Raw genomic sequence first — 22,036 nt, 5'->3', positions numbered from 1 at the left:
AAGGGAGGCGGCACTTTGTGGCTGAATTAACGTCCTCAAACCCCCCACTGCATCTTCCAACTCCTCACTTGGTCTGGCACTTTCTGACTGTAAATCAATATTTATTTCCAGTGTTTGGTCTAGCAGCTGTATGTTTGTTCTTAGCACTACATGCCCCATCTTGTGCCTCCTGATTGTTCAGGATAGCTGTACTCTCCTGCCAACCAGCAATTCCTTTTTGCAACTTATCCACCAGTTGTGCATTTTACTCAGCTGTAAGGCACAAAGATGTGCACTGTAGGCCAATTTATTCTGGACCTTCTCCAACCCGCTGTTTCCCTTCTGAACCTCTTTAGAAAGCCTATCAAGGATACATTCGTAATGTCAGTCACACTCTTCTACAACTCCCAGGACATCATTCACCCCTGATACCCTGTCTCCTTTGTCAAATTGTCTATCAGTTGCATTCTAGCATATGCCAATGCCATTGTGACTCCTGGCTTCACTTAATAACTACACCACTCGCTTATCTACAATCTAAGACTGTTGGTTCTCAAATTCCAAGCCAATCTTGACTACTGTGGAACAAAAACAGAATTACCTGGAAAAACTCAGCAGGTCTGGCAGCATCGGCGGAGAAGAAAAGAGTTGACGTTTCGAGTCCTCATGACCCTTCGACAGAACTTGAGTTCGAGTCCCGGAGTCCCTGGGACTCGAACTCAAGTTCTGTCGAAGGGTCATGAGGACTCGAAACGTCAACTCTTTTCTTCTCCGCCGATGCTGCCAGACCTGCTGAGTTTTTCCAGGTAATTCTGTTTTTGTTTTGGATTTCCAGCATCCGCAGTTTTTTTGTTTTTATATTTGACTACTGTGGATCCACTTCTGATGCCAATTGTAAGATTTTGGGTTCAGGCCCATGGATACCTAAATAGACAGTCAACTAGTCATAAGTAATTTTAAGACGGTCTATTAAATTTATTAAGAAACAACAGTTTAGATGGTACATTAACTAATTAGACAGGAAAAGTATATGACCTGTGACAGGTGTGGTTTACAGACGATAGTTGGCACAGAACGCGTTCATCTCACCATCTTCCTCCTCTGTACCAATGAGTACTGCAACCTCCCCAACACTTCAGCCGTATACAATCCCTCAGCTGAACCTCCCCATATATACCATTTTTGGGGGGGCTGGTAGCTTACCCAGTGTCAATCACCTGTTCAAACTATTCTGACCAATGGACACAGGACAGGTACTCCAAACGCCAGGGTGGTTACTACCCACCTTGTGCGGCACCCTGCTCGAGGTCAGCTTTTTAGTTTACATCACGCTGAGGGTCATATCCTGGCCCTTTCTAAACACTTGCATAGGTAAGGGGGGTGCACAAGACACCATCCTACCAGCTTAGGAATATCAACACCCTCTATCCAGAGAGAGAATCAACGCTGCTTAGAAAATCTCATAAAATCTAGAAAATACCCACTTATTAAAGACCCCAATTACTTACACAACCCTCTCTGTTACCTCGTCAAAAAACTGCAGCAAGTTAGTTAAACATGATTTTCCCTTAAGAAATCCATGCTGGATTGCCCTAATCAATCCACATTTTTCCTTGTGACTATTAATTCCATCCCAGATAATTGTTTTTAGAATCTTGCCCACCGCTGATGTTAAACTGACTGGTCTCTAATTGCTGGGCTTATGCTTTTTTTGAACAAAGGCGTAATGTTTGCATTTCTCCAGTCCTCTTTCTCCAGCACTGCAATGCTCTTCTTAACTAATACCGCCACCCCTCCTCCTTTTCTTCCTTTCCTCTCTTTTCTGACCACATTGTACCAAGGTATATTTAACACCCTGTCCTGCCCTTCCTTGAGCCAGGTCTCTGTTATCACCACAAAATCATATTTCCACATGGCAATCTGCATCTGTAACTCCTCAATCTTATTTAATATACTCCGTGTACTCACATACCCTGTTTTAGACTTCATGACTTTCTCCCTTCTCCGACTCCACCTATTAACTTCCTGTTCTCTATCATTGTTGCCTGTTTGTGCACCCCTCTCTGCCTGGTGTGTTGATGTGTTATCTAGTATGCTGGTGTGATATCTGGTGCATCAGTTTGATATCTGGTGTGCCAGTGTGATTTCTGGTGTGTCGGTGTGATATCTGGCATATCAGTGTGATATCTGGTGTGTCAGCATGATATCTGGTGCATCAGTGTGATTGCTGGTGTGTCAGTGTGATTTCTGGTGTGTCAGTGTGATTTCTGGTGTGTCAGCATGATATCTGGTGCATCGGTGTGATTGCTGGTGTGTCAGTGTGATTTCTGGTGTGTCAGTGTGATTTCTGGTGTGTCAGCATGATATCTGGTGCATCAGTGTGATTTCTGGTGTGTCAGTGTGACTTCTGGTGTGTCAGTGTGCTATCTGGTGCATCAGTGTGATTTCTGGTGTGTCAGTGTGATTTCTGGTGTATCAGTGTGATTTCTGGCATACCAGTGTGATATCTGGTGTGTCAGCATGATATCTGGTGCATCAGTGTGATTTCTGGTGTATCAGTGTGATTTCTGGTGTATCAGTGTGATATCTGGTGTGTCAGCATGATATCTGGTGCATCAGTGTGATTTCTGGTGTATCAGTGTGATTTCTGGTGTGTTGGTGAGATATCTGGTGCATAAGTTTGATATCTGGTGTGTCAGTGTGATTTCTGGTGTGTGTTATGACTAGGTGAAGGGGAATGAGCTGGTTCCCCTTTTTATTCAAACCCTCTCAGTTGGTCACAACAAAGGTTTATTTAAAATTCTTTCCCTGTGGATTCCTTTTCCCAATACAAATGTATTTATCTTTTTTATAATGAGCCAATTCAACCAGGTTTTCATGAGTCAAAGAAAGGATAAGTTTATTAGTTACTAAAAAAACCTGAGGAAAAATAATAAGACACAACACACACATACACAACACAGATCATAAATAAGAAAGGTGAGAGTCCAAATAAAAGTTAAAAGAATATACAAATCAGTCTTTGGCTTGTCCCTGAGGTGTAGAAGTTGGTACATTGCGGCTGTTAGTTGGGTGATTTTGATAGAGCCGACTTTGGCAGTTTTGCAACCTGTTGGAGACACTTGCTTGCTTGTTCCCAAAGGGAGAGATAACCTGGTTGTCCCTGCAGGGGTAACTGAAGAGGCTGTCCTATCTCTCCTGCTTGCTGTCCGTCTGCTAGACAACTTATCTCCAGCAAGAGAGAGAGGGAGAAGGAGAGATCACCTGTCTGCGTCTGCAAGGGTGACTGAAGACTGGTGTTGCCTCTTGCTTCTGTCACTCATCGGTTTTCCGCTAGTCTTAACCCATTTTCCCTGTGTATTCCCAGGAGGGGGAAATAGGAGTGTCTTGCATCTAGATTCTGTTTTGCTTTTATCTCACAGCTTTTTTTTAACACATTCTGAGATATAAATCAATAGGAGATGGGTTTTTACATTTCTGATGAGACGTGAAACATTCGCCATTGTCTTCACAAACAGTAGGAGATTCTTACTGCAGCTGTACAGGGCCTTGGTGAGACCACACTTGGTGCACAGTTTTGATCTCCTTACCTAAGAAAGGATGTACTTGCCATAGAGGGAGTGCAGCGAAGGTTCACCAGACTGATTCCTGGGATGACAGGATTGTCGTTTGAGGAGAGATTGGGATGACTAGGCCTGTATTCACTGGAGTTTAGGAGAATGAGAGGGGATCTCATTGAACCGTATAAAATTCTGACGGGGATGGACAGACTGGATGCAGGGATGATGTTTCCTCTGGCTGGGGGTCTAGAACAAGGGGTCCCAATCTCAGGATACGGTGTAGACCATTTAGGTCTGAGACGAGAAACTTCTTCACTTGGAGGGTGGTGAACCTATGGAATTTGCTACCATAGAAGGTTGTGGAGGCCAAGTCACTAAATTTGCATTTTCTATACCTTTCTTCCAAGTGTCTCTGAAGTGGGCCTTAACACTTCTTCAGGTGTGAAAATCTGTGTTCCCTCAGGTGTGTCGGTATAATACACAGAGGAATTTTCCAGAATGTGGTCACTTTACAGTATCAGGTATTAGTGCCTTTCCTTGTATTTTTTTAAAAACATAGGATTTCCTTGAAAAGTTCAAAATGTCCAAAGGTGGTGAAGCTATAGTCCATTTTTGAGACATGTGTCAGGGTGATATCTGATGTGTCGGTGTGACATCTGATGTGTCAGTGTGACATCTGGTGTGTCAGTGTGATATCTGGTGTGTCAGTGTGATATCTGGTGTGTTGGTGTGACATCTGGTGTGTCAGTGTGATATCTGGTGTGTTGGTGTGACATCTGGTGTGTCACTGTGACATCTGGTGTGTTAGTGTGATATCTGGTGTGTCAGTGTTATATCTGGTGTGTTGGTGTGACATCTGGTGTGTCACTGTGACATCCGGTGTGTTAGTGTGATATCTGGTGTGTCAGTGTTATATCTGGTGTGTTGGTGTGATATCTGGTGTGTCAGTGTGATATCTGGTGTGTTGCTGTGATATCTGGTGTGTCAGTGTGATATCTGGTGTGTTGGTGTGATATCTGGTGTGTCAGTGTGATATCTGGTGTGTCAGTGTGAGATGTGATGCGTCAGTGTGATATCTGGTGTGTTAGAGTGATATCTGGTGTGTCAGTGTGACATCTGGTGTGTCACTGTGATATCTGGTGTGTTGGTGTGATATCTGGTGTGTCAGTGTTATATCTGGTGTGTTAGTGTGATATCTGGTGTGTCAGTGTTATATCTGATGGGTCAGCATGATATCTGGTGGGTCAGCGTGATATCTGATTTGTAAGTGTAATATCTGGTGTGGCGGTATGATATCTGGTGTGTCAGTGTGATACCTGGTGTGTCAGTGTGATATCTGGTGTGTCGGCATGACATCTGGTGTGTCAGCATGATATCTGGTGGGTCAGTGTGATACTTGGTGGGTCAGTGTGATATTTGGTGTGTCAATGTGATATCTGGTGTGTCAGTGTGATATCAGGTGTGTCACTACGATATCTGGTATGTCAGTGTGTTATCTGTGTGTCAATGTGATATCAGATGTGTCAGTGTGATATCTGGTGTGTCAGTGTGATATCAGGTGTGTCAATGTGATATCAGGTGTGTCGCTGTGATATCTGGTGTGTCAATGTGATATCAGGTGTGTCAATGTGATATCTGGTGTGTCAATGTGATATCTGGTGTGTCAGTGTGATATCAGGTGTGTCGCTGTGATATCTGGTGTGTCAATATGATATCAGGTGTGTCAATGTGATATCAGGTGTGTCAATGTGATATCTGGTGTGTCAATGTGATATCAGGTGTGTCACTGTGATATCAGATGTGTCAATGTGATATCTGGTGTGTCAATGTGATATCATGTATGTCAATGTGATATCAGGTGTGTCAATGTGATATCTAGTGTGTCAGTGTGATATCAGGTGTGTCAATGTGATATCAGGCGTATCAATGTGATATCTGGTGTGTCAGTGTGATATCAGGTGTGTCAATGTGATATCAGGTGTGTCAATGTGATATGAGGTATGTCAATGTGATATCAGTGTGTCACTGTGATATCTAGTGTGTCAATGTGATATCGGGTATGTCAATGTGTTATCAGGTGTGTCACTGTGATATAAGGTGTGTCAATGTGATATCAGGTGTGTCAATGTGATATCAGGTTTGTCAATGTGATATCAGGTGTGTCAATGTGATATCAGGTGTGTCAATGTGATATCTGGCATTAGTGGTTTTTCTTGTTTTTTTTTAAAACAGGTCTTCCATGAAAGGTTCATTATGCCCATAAGTAGTTGATGAAGCTGTAATCCATTTTCGTGACATGTGTCATCATGATATCTGGTGTGTCAGTGTGATATCTGGTGTGTCAATGTGATATCAGGTATGTCAGTGTGATATCAGGTGTGTTAGTGTGATATCAGGTGTGTCAGTGTGATATCAGGTGTGTCACTGTGATATCAGGTGTGTCAGTGTGATATCAGGTGTGTCAGTGTGATATCTGGTGTGTCAGTGTGATATCAGGTGTGTCAATGTGATATCAGGTGTGTCAGTGCGATATCAGGTGTGTCAGTGTGATATCAGGTGTGTCAGTGTGGTATCTGGTGTGTCAGTGTGGTATCTGGTGTGTCAGCATGATATCTAGTGTGTCAGTGTGATATCTAGTGTGTCAGTGTGATATCTGGTTGGTCAGTGTGATATCTGATGGGTCAGTGTGATATCTGGTGTGTCAGCGTGATATCTGGTGTGCCAGTGTGATATCTGATGGGTCAGTGTGATATCTAATGGGTCAGTGTGATATCTGGTTTGTCGGCATGCTATCTGGTGGCTCAGCGTGATATCTGGTGTGACAGTGTGATATCTGGTGTGCCAGTGTGATATCTTTTGGGTCAGCATGATATCTGGTATTTCAGTGTGATATCTGATGTGTCAGTGTGATATCTGGTGTGTTAGTGTGATATCTGGTGTGTTGGTGTGATATCTGGTGTGTCGGCGTGATATCTGATGTGTCAGTGTGATGTCTAATATGTCGGTGCCATATCTGATGTGTCAGTGTGATATCTGGTGTGTCAGTATGATATCTGGTTGTTTAAAGGGCTTAGACTAAACAAGATGGGTGAAGGATCAAACCTGGGTAGAGGTAGCAATTAAGGTGTAGAGTCAAGGTAGGAGAGCAAAATAGTAATATGAGAAATGAAGGTCAGAGTTTGGCAGGAAAGGACAGAGAGGAAAAGTCTAAGAATACATCAACAGTCAAGTCTAAATGTTATAAAGGTAACAAAAAGACAAAACTGAAGGCTCTCAATCAGAATGCACGTAGCATTTATAACAAAGTAAATGAATTGATGGCCACACTGAAGTAAATAAATATGATCTGATAGTAATTACGGAGACATGGCTGCAGAGCGACAAAGATTGGGCCCTTAATATTGAGGGGTACCTGACATTCAAAAGAATAGGACGCTAGGTTAAGGTGGAGGGGTAGCACTGTTAACCAAAGTTGGCATTGGTGTAATAGTTAGAGATGGCCCTGCTTCAGGAGATCAGGATGTAGAATCGGTTTGGGTGGAGATGGGGAATAATAGGGGGGGAAATGTCATTAGTGAGAGTGGTCTACAGGGTCCCTAACAGTAGCCACAGTGTAGGACAAAGTATTCAAGAGAAAATATTGTGTTGCTTGTGATAAAGGGACGGCAATAATCATGGGTGATTTTAATCTACACATAAACTGGAAGAATCAGATTGGCAGTAGTAGCCTGGATGAGGAGTTCTTAGAATGCTTTTGAAATAGTTTCTTAAAGCAGCATGTTCTGGAATCAACCGGAGAGTAGGTTATATTAAACTTGGCATTGTGTAACGTGACAGGATTAATTAATGACCTCAGAGTAAAGGCAGCAGGTAGCAGCAACCACAATATGATTGCATTTTACATCCAGTTTGAAAGGGAGAAGAGTGGGTCTAAGGCTAGTATCTTAAACTTAAATAAGGGCAACTATGTGTGGATGAAAGCTGAGCTAGCTGAAGCGAACTGGGAAACTAGGCTAGAGGATAGATCAATAGATATGCAGTGGCAGACATTTAAGGGGATATTTCAGAGTATTCAGAATAAGTATACTCATATTATAAAGAAAAATTCTAATGGGAGGACCCAACATCCATGATTAACTAAAGAAGTTAATGAAAGCGTCAAACTTAAGGAAAAAGCATACAACTCCGCAAAGATGCGTGATAGGACAGATGATTGGACAGAATATAAAGAACGGCAGAGAATGACTAAAAGATTAATCAGGAGAAAGAAATTAGAGTATGAGAGGAAGCTAGCTAGAAATGTGAAAATGGATAGCAAGAGTTTCTACAGGTATTTAAAAAGGAAAAGAGTAAGTAAAGTGAGTGTTGGTCCTCTAGAGAGTGACAGACGGGAGTTAATAGTAGATAATAGGGAAATGGCAGAAGAGATGAACAAATATGTTGCTTCTGTAACAAAAACAGAATTACCTGGAAAAACTCAGCAGGTCTGGCAGCATCGGCGGAGAAGAATTCTGTTTTTGTTTTGGATTTCCAGCATCCGCAGTTTTTTTGTTTTTATCTCTATGTTGCTTCTGTGTCCACTATAGAGGATACAAAAAACATTCCAATAATAGCTGCAAATCAGGAGGTGCAAGGGAGAGAGGAACTTGGTGAAATTGAAATCACTAGGGAAATGGTACTGAGTAAATTGATGGAGCTGCAGGCTGGCAAGTGTTGTGGATCCCAATGGACTTCATCCTAGGGTCTTCAAAGAGGTGGCTAATGAGATAGTCGATGCGCTGGTGTTAATTTTCCAAAATTTGCTAGATTCTGGAAAGGCTCCATCAGATTGGAAAGTAGCAAATATAACCCCTTTATTCAAGGAGGGAGGGAGGCAAAGAAACAGAAACTATAGGCCAGTTAGCTTGATGTCTGTCATGGTGAAGTTATTAGAATCGATCATTAAGGAGGTTATAGCTGGGCACTTAGAAGAGCTCAAGCATATCGGGAAGAGTCAGCATGGTTTTATGAACGGAATATCATGCTTAACCAATTTATTGAAGTTTTTTGAAGGATTAACATGCACAGTGGATAAAGAAGAGCCTGTAGACGTACTGTACTTAGATTTCCAAAAGGCATTTGTAAGGTGCCACATCAAAGATTATTACAGAAAATAAAAGCGCATGGTGTAGTGGGTAACATGTCAGCATGGATAGAGGATTGGCTGGCTGACAGAAAGCAAAGAGTATGTATAAATGGGTATTTTTCTGATTGGCAGGATGTGACTAGTGGAATCCAACAGGGGTCTGTGCTGGGGCCTCAACTTTTTACGATTTACATCAATGACTTAGATGAAGGGAGTGAAGACATGGTAGCTAAATTTACAGATGACACAAAGATAGGTAGGAAAGTATGTGGTGAAGAGGACATGAGGAGGTTGCAGATGGATAGAGATAGGTTGAGCGAGTGGGAAAATGTGAAGTTGTTCACTGTGGCAGGAAGAACAAAAAAGCTGAGTATTACTTAAATGGAGAACAGCTGCATAATTCTGAGCTGCAGGGGGATCTAGGTGTTCTTGTACGAGTCACAAAAAGTTAGCACGCAGGTACAGCAAGTAGTTAAGGCTAATGGAATGTTATCCTTTATTACAAGAGGGATTGAACATAAAAGTAAGGATGTTATGCTTCAGTTATACAGGGCATTGGTGAGACCGCACCTCGAATACTGTGTGCAGTTTTGGTCTCCTTGTTTAAGGAAGAATGTAAGTGTATTGGAGACGGTTCAGAGGAGGTTTACTAGATTGATACCTGGAATGAGTGGGTTGTCTTATAAGGAAAGGTGGGACAGACTGGGCTTGTTTCCACTGGAGTTTAGAACCACTGGTGGTTTGATTGAAGTTATACAAGATCCTGAACGGCCTTGACAAGGTGGATGTGGAAAGGATGTTTCCTCTTGTGGGTGAGTCCAGAACTAGGGGGCAGTGTTTTAAAATTAGAGGTTGCCCTTTTAGGACAGAGATGAGGAGAAACATTTTCTCCCAGAGGGTTGTGCGACTTTGGAACTCTGCTTCAGAAGATGGTGGAGGCAGGGTCACTGAATATTTTTAAGGCAGAGATAAATAGATTCTTGTTAGGTAAGAGAATCAAAGGTTATCGGGGTTAGATGGGAATGTGGAAATCAAAGTACAAGAAGATCAGCCATGATCATATTGAATGGTGGAGCAGGCTCGAGGGGCCGAATGGTCTACTCCTGTTCCTATTTTCTATGTCAATGTGATATCTGGTGTGTTTTTTTTATTCATTCATGGGATGTAGGCATCATTGGCTAGGTCAGCATTTATTGCCCACATCTAATTACCCTTGTTCAGAGGGCATTTCAGAGTCAACCACATCGCTGTGGGTCTGGATTCACATGTAGGCCAGACCAGACAAGGACAGCAGATTTCCTTTTGTAAAGGATATTAGTGAAACCAATGGGTTTTTACAACAATCAACAATGGTTCTACAGTCATCATTAGACTTTTAATTCATTGAATTTAAATTCCACCATTTGCTGTGGCAGGATTCAAACCCAGATCCCCAGATCATTGCCCTTAGTCTCTAGATTACTAGTCCAGCCAAAGTCTCCACAGTGTGATACCTGATGTCTCAGTGTGATATCTGGTGAGTCAGTGTGGCATTTGGTATTTTGGTGTAATATTTGGGATGTCAGTGTCATCTTCACAGAATCACAGAATCACAGTGCAGAAGAGGCCCTTCGGCCCATCGAGTCCGCACCGACACATGAGAAACACCTGACCTACCTACCTAATCCCATTTACCAGCACTTGGCCCATAGCCTTGAATGTTATGATGCGCCAAGTACTCATCCAGGTACTTTTTAAAGGATGTGAGACAACCCGCCTCCACCACCCTCCCAGGCAGCGCATTCCAGACCCTCACCACCCTCTGGGTAAAAAAGTTTTTCCTCACATTCCCCCTAAACCTCCTGCCCCTCACCTTGAACTTATGTCCCCTTGTGACTGACTCTTCGACTAAGGAAAACAGCTGCTCCCTATCCACCCTGTCCATACCCCTCACAATCTTGTACACCTCGATCAGGTCGCCCCCTCAGCCTTCTCTGCTCCATCGAAAACAACACAAGTCTATCCAACCTCTCTTCATAACTTAAATGCTTCATCCCAGACAACATCCTGGTGAATCTCCTCTGCACCCCCTCCAGTGCAATCACATCCTTCCTATAATGTGGCGACCAGAACTGCACACAGTACTCCAGCTGTGGCCTCACCAAGGTTCTATACAATTCCAACATGACCTCCCTACTTTTGTAATCAATGCCTCGATTGATAACTAAGGGGAACAGCTGCTCCCTATCCACCCGGTCCATGCCCCTCATCTTAGTGTGTGGTAGTGAGATACTTTGTGGGCCAGTGTAATACTTGATGTCTTAGTGTGGTATTTGGTCTCTCCGTGTGGTATTTGGTGTGTTGTTGTAGAATTCAGTGTGTCTGACGAACACCAGGAGTTCAAGTATATGTTAAGTGAGACAGTGGCACTATGAGCTAAAGTACATGGATCATAATGGGATACAGATCAGTGATGATCAAATTGAATGTTGGGACAGTGTTGAGGGGCTGCCTGCGTTTTGCCTATAACTCATGCTCTTTAAGAATCAGTAACCCTCAGAAAATAATATTATCTGGTCTTCATCGATGGGTTTCTTGATGTGGGAGCTGACTGTGACCGATTGGCTGCCCTGTTTCCTACATTATAACAGTGGCTACACTTCAAAAGTACTTATTGTTGTAAGGAGGTTTGGGATGTCCTGAAGTTCTGAAAGGCACTGAATAAATGCAAGTCTTTCTCCTTTATCTGTAACCAGGAGAACCCCCAATTTTGATACAGTCCTGCTTCCAGGAGGCAGAAGGGGACACAAAATTATGGTGATTGTCAAAAGAACCAGAAGCGACATTGAAAAAACTACTGATGCAATGAGTTATATTTGAAGTGCACTGCGTTAGAGTGCGGTCTCTCATTTCAGGTGGAGATGAGGAGGAATTTGTTCTCTCAGAGGGTGGGGGTTAGTCTTTGGAATTCTCTTCCCCAGTGAGTAGTGCCGACTGGGTCATCAAATATATTCAAGGCTGAGGTAGACAGATTTTTGATCAACAGGAGAGTCAAGGGTTATGGGGGAACAGACAACAAAGTGGTTTTAGGGCCACAATAGGGTTGCCAAATGTGACTAAATGTATTCCTGGAGGTTTCGTCACATGACTTGCCCACATGCTCTAGCCATTAGTTGGCCAACACATCGATCCCTGTGACACACGGCCTTCCTATGACAACTGGAGAGCAAAAACACTCATAATCCAACTGGATGATGCTTGACTGTCAATCAAAGAGCTGCCCCACCCCCCAGTAAAGAGAAATGAAAGCAGTTCAGAGAAGGTTTACCAGTCTAATACCTGGAATGGGTGCGTTGTATTATCAGGAAAGGTTGGACAGACTAGACTTGTAGCCGCTGGTGTTTAGAAGAGTAAGATTGAGACATATAAGATCCTGAGGAGTCTTGACAGAGTGGATGTGGAGAGGATGTCTCCCCTTGTGGGAGAATTTCAGGTTACTATCAGATCAGCCATGATCTCACTAAATGGCAGAGCAGGCGCGAGGGGCTGAACGGCCTAATCCTGCTCCTTGTTCGTACGTTCAAAGAAAGTGACAAAAAAATATATTTTTTAATGTCCCAATGATTTTTTTTTTCTCTAGGGTTGCACAGAACCACAGAATTGATGTGGTGCAGAAGGAGGCCATTCAGCCCTTCTGTCTGCACCGGCTCCCTGAGCATTTTAACTTAGTGCCAACCTCCTGCCTTTTCCCCGTAACCCTGCACATTGTTTCTATTTAAATAATCATCCAATGCCCTCTTGAATGCCTCAACTGAACCTGCCTCCACCAGGCAGTGCATCCCAGACCCGAACTACTCGCTGTGTGAAAAGGTTTTTTTTCTCACCTCGCGTTTGCTTCCTTTGCAAAACACTTTAAAACTGTGCCAAAACAAAAACAAAAATAGCTGGAAAAACTCAGCAGGTCTGACAGCATCTGCGGGGAGGAACACGGTTAATATTTCGAGTCCAGATGACTCTTCAACAAGACTAAAGAAAAATAGAAATGGGGTGAAATATAAGGTGGTTGAGGGTGGGTAGGACAGGTAGATCTGGATAGAGGGCCAGTGATAGGTGGAGACAAGGAAGAGATTGCCAAAGATGTCACGGACAAAAGGACAAAGGGGTGTTGAAGGTGGTGATATTATCTAAGGAATGTGCTAATTAAGGGTAGAAGGCAGGGCGAGCAAGTGACAGGTGGGGGTGGGGTGGGGGGGGGAAGGGATCGAAATGGGCTAAAAGGTGGAGATAAAACAAATAAATTTAAAAATAATAGAATTAGGTGGGAAAAGAAAAATATATGGGGAAAAAAATGATAAATTATTAGGGAAAAGTGGGAGCGGAAAGGGGGTGGGGATGGAGGAGGAGAGAGTTCACCATCTGAAGTTGTTGAGCTACAACACCGTTCAGCCCGGAAGGCGGTAAAGCGCCCGGTCGGAAGACGCGGTGCCAGTTCCTCCAGTTTGCGTTGGGCTTCACTTTTAATCGCTTTAAAACCGACCGTGCCCCCCCACCCCCCCACCCCGGCTCTCGATCCGTTTACGAGCGGGAACGGTTTCTCCCTATCCACTCCTGAGGTCGATCATCATTTCCCGGAGACTCCAGGCCAACCCTGGAGGGTTGGCAACCCTCCGCCGCAGTCCGATCCAGACAACGAGCTCGCTGAATGGGCCGAATGGTACCCCCCCCCTCCCCCCACCCTCCCCCTCCCCCCACCCTCCCCCTCCCCCTCCCCCACCCTCCCCCTCCCCTCCCCCACCCTCCCCCTCCCCCTCCCCCTCATGATCTCAGTATTAAATAGTCATTTGCGAAATAAAAATCGGAGAAATACCTGAGAGGGAAAATGGGGTAATGGGTAGCTCTTTCAAAGCGGGTACAGGGTGGATGGGCTGAATGGCCACTCCTCCGCGGCCCCCGACCCCCCTCCTCCTCCTCCTCCCTCCCCCTGCTGGTTGAATGTCAATCCTTTGCTGCAGGCTGGAGGGATCGGTGATCGATTAGGCCGGGCTGCGTTCAGCGCGGCGCTCGATATCGGCGGCGCTCGATTGGCGGCGCCTGGTTTCCGCGGCAGCGGCGGGAGGAGGAGCGGGAGCGGGAGCGGCACCGGGACAGAGACTGAGGGACAGAGGCAGAGCCGGCATCGCCGTCGCCATCGCCATCCCCAGGCAGGTAGGCTCAGCCCGACCCCCCCCCCCCCCCCCCCCCCCCCCCGGGGGTGGGGCGCAGTTTGGGGGAAGCGGCCGAAAGAAACCTCCCCCTCCACCACCCGAGGCCTCCCGCTCGCGCTCCGACATCTAGAATCTTCCACAAGATGGCGGCGGGTCTGAGGCCCTGACGCAGCTGGAGTTAGCTCCGAGCCCGGGGAGGGGAGGGGAATCGAATCCCGTCCCAGCCCATCCCGTGAGCGAGCCTGCGCTGCGGGGACGCTCCCGCCCCGCGTTTCCCGTTCCCTCTTCTCCGGGCCCGGCTACCTCGCAGTGGGGGGGGGGGGGGGGGGGGGGGGGTGAGGGGAGAGAGAGGCGGGAGGGGAGAGAGGCAGGGGGAAGGGGGGGGAGAGAGGCAGGGGGAAGGGGAGAGAGAGGCAGGGGGGAAGGGGAGAGAGAGGCAGGGGGAAGGGGGGGGAGAGAGGCAGGGGGAAGGGGAGAGAGAGGCAGGGGGAAGAGGGGAGGGGGGAGAGAGAGAGGCAGGGGGAAGAGGGGAGGGGGGAGAGAGAGAGGCAGGGGGAAGAGGGGAGGGGGGGGAGAGAGGCAGGGGGAAGAGGGGAGGGGGGAGAGGGGGGGAGGGGAGAGAGAGACAGGGGGAAGGGGGGGAGAGAGGGAGAGGGGGGAGGGGAGAGAGAGGCGGGGGAAGAGGGTAGAGGGAGGGGGGAGGGGAGAGAGGGAGGGGGAAGAGGGGAGGATGGAGAGGGAGAGAGAGGAGGAGGGGGTGGGGAGGGCGGTGGTGAGAGGGAGGGGGAAATAGGAGGATGGGGAGGGAGAGAGAGGAGGAGGGGGTGGGGAGGGCGGTGGTGAGAGGGAGGGGGAAATAGGAGGATGGGGAGGGAGAGAGAGGAGGAGGGGGTGGGGAGGGCGGTGGTGAGAGGGAGGGGGAAAGGGGAGGATGGGGAGGGAGAGAGAGGAGGAGGGGGTGGGGAGGGCGGTGGGGAGAGAGAGGGGGAGGGAGAGAGAGGAGGAGGGGGTGGGGAGGGCAGTGGGGAGAGAGAGGGGGAGGGAGAGAGGAGGAGGGGGTGGGGAGGGTGGTGGGGAGAGAGAGGGGGAGGGGGAGAGAGGGGGTGGGGAGAGAGGAAGGGGGAGGGTAGGGGGGAGTGAGGAGGGGGTGGGGAAGGGAGAGGAGATGGGAGGGTAGGAGGGGGAGAGAGAGAGGGGTAGGGATGTGAGAGGAGGGGGTGGAGCAGTCGGAGGAGGGGTGGTTGTTGGCCTGTTTAGTGGGTGGATGAACTCAGTATGATTGCAGGTATGTTATTGTCTTGAATATTCTTGGGAGAATTTCCATTCTGCCATTTTGTACGTTGTCTGCTAGAGCAGTGGAACTATTAGAGCATGGAGCTCATCCACACAATTGTTCAGCTAATTGGCCCTTAGCCCACTCAAAAACGCAAGGTTTGGATATGCCACGCTCAATTTGATGGAGTGCCCATGTAAAAGCTCACTCACTGTTGTAGAATTTTTCAGTAGATTTATCCCTACCTGAGCCCTGGGAGCAGTTCACTTGCTCTAGTTTTAGATGTGAGATCTGCAAATGTAAATCTGATCTCCTAAATCTGTTCTCCGCCACCCCCCCCCCCCCCCCCCCCCCCCCCCCCCAACCCCCAACCCCCAACCCCCATTTTGTATTATGTTATGTAACGTTGTTCTTACCTGGTCCTGGACTGGGGAAAGTGACATCCTGAGTTCTGGTGGCAGAAGAATCATCGTCTATTTTAATTTACATAAAGGTTCCTGTGCTGAGTTTTGAAAATAAATTTTCCATACTCACTGGAAATGCCAAGGCACTTTAATTTTCTAAGCTGGAGTAACACCAAGTGATCTGCGTGTGTGTGCTTTAATTGTATCCACTCACATCTTGTAAAAGGAAACCCATGAAATCTAAATTGCAGGTTTTTCCTTTTTGGAAGTTTTTGAATGAGAATTTTTTCATACTCTTCATCATTTGACGTTTTGAATCTGCATTTCAAAGAAGCGGGTCTAATGCAGCTGTTCACAGCCTTTTTGCTTCTGAGGTCCCCTTCTCAGGGGTAATGTGAAACTTGTGATGGCGCTTGGCAACAATTTTCAATTCTCATGCCAACACTCATACCCACTGTATGTGGTTCCCTCCCCAATTAAAGCCTTCAATTGCGCAAACACTGAAATACGCAAGTTTTGTAATCTAGGTATAATTTTGACCGCTCGGATGAATTAAATTCTCTCTCCCCCCCCCCCCCCCCCCCCCCCCCCCCCCCCCCCCCCCCCCCCGTTCCAAAATGGCTGCCACTTCACATCTGATGGATCATGAGGCAGAGACAGTCTTTTAGCTGACACCTTCGCCTCCTTTTGTCATGGCTGATTGGTCGCTTGAGAGTCTCCTTCCGGTTGAACTTGTGATGAGACATTAAAGTGTTTTAACAGTCATTATTAAACAACTTTTCATGTAGTCAGAACACTTGAAAATGCTTCACAGAGTGAATCGTCTTTAGAATGCAGTGACCCTATTGAGGTAAGCAAACTCACTCAGACAAATGTAGAAATGTAGATGGTTGTTCTGGATAGTAAGCAGTTAATTTATTGGCACAATTTGTGTTTTGTCTACTCAATCTCTGATTATTTCTGGTGGATCCTTTGAGACCATCTTGCAGATTGATGGATGAGAACCCCAGTCTGACATAGTTCCCCGTAACATTTTTTGAGAACTGGTCAGTGGTCTGTATTGACTGTCTCTAAATAACTTCATAAACGGTCCAGGAGCCAACTGTTCTCAAAGCAGTTTCTTTCCATAAGGCTTGATAGTGAATTGCTTTCTTGTCAGAAAACTTATAATACTTTTCCAGAGTATTTTTGATATGCAAATTTCTCCCCAGCCCAGAAATAAAAATATAGCCCAGCTCTGATATTGGTGTTAGTTTTGTATCTTGTTGTTGAGATTAGTGCCAGACTCTGACCCTGCAGACTTAAACTAGTATCAGGGGTTTACATAGAAAATAGGAGCAGGAGTAGGTCATTCGGCCCTTTGAGCCTGCTTCGTCATTCAATATGATCATGGCTAATCCTCTATCTCAATGCCATACTCTCATCTCTCCCCATATCCCTTGACACCTTTAGAGTCCAGAAGTCTATCCATTTCCTCCTTAACTATACTCAGTGACTTGGCCTCCACAGCCCTCTGTGGTAGAGAATTCCCTCGGTTCACCACTCTCTTGATCTCCTCTCATTCTTCTAAACTCCAGTGAATACAGGCCTAGTTGGCCCAATATCTCCTCATACGACAATCCTGCCATCCCAGGAATCAGCCTGGTGAACCTTTGCTTACTGTATCAACTTAATCATATAAAAATGACTGGGTTGAGAAATCAATATTGCTTACTGCACTATTATTTAAATAATGTAATATTGTAAAATGGTGTTGGAATCATCATGGCCTGCTAACTTGGTTTGTAATATAATTTAAATTGTTAACTTTTAACATGAAGTATTTCAGATTTCATAAGAACAGATTTCTTGTAAGTAGGTAAAGGAACAGACTAGAGTTGAACATCCTCATGATCTTGTCATCCTCTCAACTAATCTGTAGCATGCTAAAACACTAAACCACTGTTGACTCTGATAAAAACCCTAATTTATGTAGTGATTAACTGTTCACAAAATGGGAAGGAGTTAGGGCAATGGGCAAGAATTGGGTGAAATATTGAGAGAGTCAAACTTAGTGATGCGTTTTGAACAAATCAAGAAATGTAAACGTTTTTTTTTATAAGGGGCTTCCAGAATGTGAGCATAAACCCATGATCAAATAGAAGGCAAGGTGACAGACACTGCACGTTTGCAGAAGATCCTGTAACATTGAAGGAGATGGCAGAGGTAGGGTGCTTCAGGGCATTGGAACAATGTAGATGAGAAAGACAGTTGAATCTGTGTTCTGGTAGACAGGGAGCCAGTGGAGGTTGGGTTAGCAGTGCTTTGGCATATGGTGCAGACAGAAAACCAAGGTGAGTTGGATTTTTTTATAGAGTAGAACTTGGGAGCCTGATGAGAATATGCAGACATTAGCCCTGGAGGTGATCTGGAAATAGGCAATCTTTAATGGATTGGAGAAAGTTCTGGATTATGGGTGGAGGTGGAGAGATAATACTGGGTGTCGGTATACCTATGGAGGTTGTTGATTTGAGAAGTTGTGTGTAAGCAACTGGATGGATGAGAGGTGGAAGCTTTGAGTACACTGGAAGTGACTGTTTAAATGTGGGAGAACAGTCAGTTACATTAGGGCAAGTGAGAATGGAACCACAAAGTGGCACTGTAGCGGAGGTGGACCAATGAGACTGCAGCTATGAAGAAAGATAGAGTAGATGACCAAAAGTCAGGAGAACAAGGGGAAAGAATGTGCCATGGAAGCTCACTGAAGGGATTGGGAGAGAAAGCTGGAGTTTTTTTTGAGATGAGGAAGGGAAAGAAGAGTTGGGGAGGATTGACTGTTTAAGGCAGATGGTGATAACAGTTATTTTGAAGCCATATGAACAATGCTGGAAGAAAGATGGGAAATACCGGTATCTCTGAGCATTAGGTCAAAGAATGGTGACTGTTCAGAAGTTGGTTTTGTGGAGGAAATCAGCCTAATTAGTGTGGGGAGGGTGAAGGAAAGTACAGAAGTTCCAGATTATTAATGGTGGGGAAATTATGCAAAGAACCAAGAGTTTGGAGGGAAGAAAATCAATGAACTGAATTGAGGTTGTAAGAGATGGAGAGTCAAAGCAACAAGGTAGTGGGTGACAAGATCTTGGAGTTGTTTGTAGTCCTCGGTTATGGGGTTGTGACGCTGCAGTTTCTACTTATTTGACCAGGATATGAATGAACCTGCAGGAGTGTCAAGTTCACAAAGGAGCAGTCAGAGCTCCAGGGGAAGGCAGGGATTGGGGGTGGGAAAGAAGGAGATAAGACGGGAGAGGTTTGCCGTTAGAGGTAGAAGTAAGTGGAAAATGCATCGAGAAGTTGTTCTAGAAAAGGAAACAGTAAGGGTTGTGATGGGTGGAACGGAAGCCCCACATACACTCTTTCATAAGATGCTGTTAAATAGTGTTTTGGAGAGACAATCCGGGTCAGTCTCCACCCAGTGGAACTAAATAGTGTGTGGTTGTGCTCATTAGCCTGAGAACAAATCTGGGATCTTTATCTCTGCTGCAGTGCATTTCCCCACTAGGTTATCAGTGGAATTTAAAGTTAATTTTTTTTCTCTCTCCCTTGGCTGCCCATATCACTGTTTCCTGCTTTTTATGATGGGATAACCTGCTCCCAGACCTCTTGAGCACCAACCTGAACAGGTGCACAAGAATGGCGGTGCCCTCCTGAGACAGGCACAATTGATTTTGTAAACTTGCTGATCATATGCAAACATCAACAAGTAAGTTTTAAATTACAACATTGTAAAAAATTTAAATCATCATATTAAGCTACAAGTTACTCACTGTCAGTATGAAAGTCTGTCACATTCTCTTGATATTCCAAATTACAATTTCCAAGTTGATTTCTGCCATTCCATTGTGGAAAAACTGACATTCTGGTACAGGCGCAGTGTTACAATCCAGTGTTTGAACTCAGTAACCGTGTTTGTGGTTATTTTGTTACAGGCTGGTGCAAGGTAGGTAAGTGTTAAATGATCAGATAATATTAAAGTGCTTGAAACAAAGTAAGATCTGTTAATCGTGAAGCAACATCTCTTGCCCTGTTCCCCTCTATGCCTCCAATCTTGCAGTTGAACTTGAGGTTCACAGAGCTCGATGCCTTTCATTCCTTTTGGCTTTGTTCTCTTTGCATTAAGCCATGTGGCAGCCCAAACCTTCACAGATTTGATGTTGTTTCATTATCTGTAGTTTGAAGGCTGAAAATGTGGCTTTGTCAAAAGTAAGGGAGCAGTCCACACATTAGAAATTTTGGATGTCAGACTTTGTCAGAGCTGATGAATTGCAAGGAACTACCAATGCCTAATTCAGTAAAATAAAAAATACATGCATCCAGAATTTATCGGTTGTTCAAGGCAGTCTACCATATAGAAAAACTGTGCATCAATATTGGTTATTTCAGATTGGGAGCAACAAACCCTATGTACCCTTAATTCCTACATTAATCATTCCCAGTATTGCTTTGCTCCTTATATTTGGTGATTCCATCTACATGTACAAAGCAAAAATTGTACATTGCAATCAAGTGGTCAACATTGCTCTGGTTTGGAACATCTGTCAATGCAGCTCTTCAGTTTGTATATCAAGGATTCATCCTTTGCTGCACCTATTGGGTGGTTTCCAGGTCTGTTTTATAACCCTACCATCATGAAGATCACTGAAAACATTTTTTGCAAATCCAATTTTTGGTTTCCCTACTGGAATCAGCATTTCATTTTTGAAGCATTTTGACACCAGAGTGCCTCACTAGCTGCATCTAGTTTCTCTGGTGGTGTTTAAAGACCCATATAGTGAGTAATTATATTGTTTATGTAGCTTTCACTAAATTGCTTTAATTTGTATTTGATGCTGGCGAAAAGTTTGAGAACTGGCAAATTAAAAAAAAGGAGTAAAATATTTTTACTGCAGTAAGGATTCAGATCTAAATGAAAATATTCAGGCAAATCATAGAGAATTGTGTTATAAATAACTGGGTATAAAATTAAATGAAAGTTACTGTATTTTACAATCACAGAAACTGCTCTGAATATCAAATAACTGCCCTTACATAGCATTGATAATCACTGGCTGATGTAAAACCAACATTTCTTACCTATTTGATTGAAGTGACTTCCAGACTTGGTTTGTTATAGTAAGGGTTATTAACCAATTCATTTGAACTGATTGGTGTTGGAAGAAAATGAAACATAAACCATTTAAGGTAATGCTTGTTATTCTTTCAACCACATCCTCTACAAACTAAGTTGGCAATTTGTGGCATACTGAATTTCAGGGAAAAAAAACAGATGATGCCTAAAGAACATAAGAAATAAGAGTAGGCCATTTGGTCCCTTGAGCCTCCTCTGCCATTCAATAAGATCATGGCCTTAACTCCACTTTTCCTGGCTAGCCCCCATAACCCGTGACTCCCTTGTCGATCAAAAATCTGTCTAATTCAGCCTTGAATATATTTAATGACCCAGCCTCTACTGCTTGTGGGAGAAAAGAACTGCAAAGACTAATGACCCTCTGAGGGAAGAAATTCTTCCTCGTCTCCACCTTAAATAGGAAACTCCTTATTTTTAAACAGTGCCCCCCTGGTTTTAGATTCCTCCAGAAGGGGGAACATCCTCTTGACATTGACTCTTGTCAAGTCCCCTAAGAATCTTATATATCTCAATAAGATCACCTCTCATTTGTCCAAGCTCCAATGGGTTTAGGCCCAACCTGCTCAACTTTTCCTCATAATGGAACCCCTTCATCCTAGGTGTCAGCATGGTGAACCTTCTCTGAACTGCTTCCAATGCAAGTATGCCCCTCTTAAGTAAGGTGACCAAGATTGCACAGTACTGTCTAAGTGTACTCAAAACAATAAGATATAAAGCATGTTTATCATCTAAAAGTGTCTTTTTCCCATCAACTTGCTCTACATTATGATACAATGCAGCTAGCTCAAAACTGGATTACATATACAAGTCTCGAAGTTTCAAACTGCACCTGTGGGAAGAACATGAGTAGCAGCAGGATGTGAGCTTGTTTTTCTCTTGGCAGATGTAAAAGTATATTCATATTGCCGGTAATGGTTTGACTTTAATTTCAGTTTGTTACAATTAAAAGGTAGTTCAGAAGAAATCACTGAAGAGAGACGCTAGATTGATTAGAAAATAAAATTGAGTACTGACATGTTACCTTGAACACAGTTTGCTTTGTAAACTTGGGTACTGAGTGTTCTTTCTGCAAATCTTGTACCTTTCTACAAGTAATTATTTAATGAATCACTTCAGTGCAGACCCATAAAAGAAAAGCCGTCTCCTGCAGGCTATATTTGTAATAAATTTGTAATTTGTGAGCTGAAGTTTTTGCAGGAGGCTTTCTTTACATTTTAAAGGCGAGTGTTTACAATAGTTATTTTGCCCAAGAACCTAAGTATTTTCAGAAATGTGGACAAAGCTGTAGCAGTCACATCTATTGTCCTTTCCGACTTGTCCTGAGCATGGTGGTGGGTCTTGAATTAAT

At 44.5% G+C, this 22,036-nt stretch overlaps 1 protein-coding gene across 1 annotated transcript in view; it reads left to right on the top strand.

Moving 5' to 3' along the window:
* znf638 (zinc finger protein 638) overlaps positions 1-22,036 on the top strand; it is a 157,063-nt gene that overhangs the window by 8,821 nt on the left and 126,206 nt on the right. Inside the window, exons 3-4 of the mRNA XM_041183996.1 lie at positions 4,003-4,060; positions 13,681-13,844. Of these exons, the coding sequence (XP_041039930.1) occupies positions 4,003-4,060; positions 13,681-13,844 (222 nt within the window). The remainder of the gene's footprint in view (positions 1-4,002; positions 4,061-13,680; positions 13,845-22,036) is intronic.

This window comes from Carcharodon carcharias, chromosome 1, assembly GCF_017639515.1.
Source record: "Carcharodon carcharias isolate sCarCar2 chromosome 1, sCarCar2.pri, whole genome shotgun sequence".
In the NCBI taxonomy this organism is placed as follows: Eukaryota; Metazoa; Chordata; class Chondrichthyes; order Lamniformes; family Lamnidae; genus Carcharodon; species Carcharodon carcharias.
The sequence above is the reverse complement of the archived record's forward strand: the minus strand, read 5'-3'. Positions and strand labels throughout refer to the sequence as shown.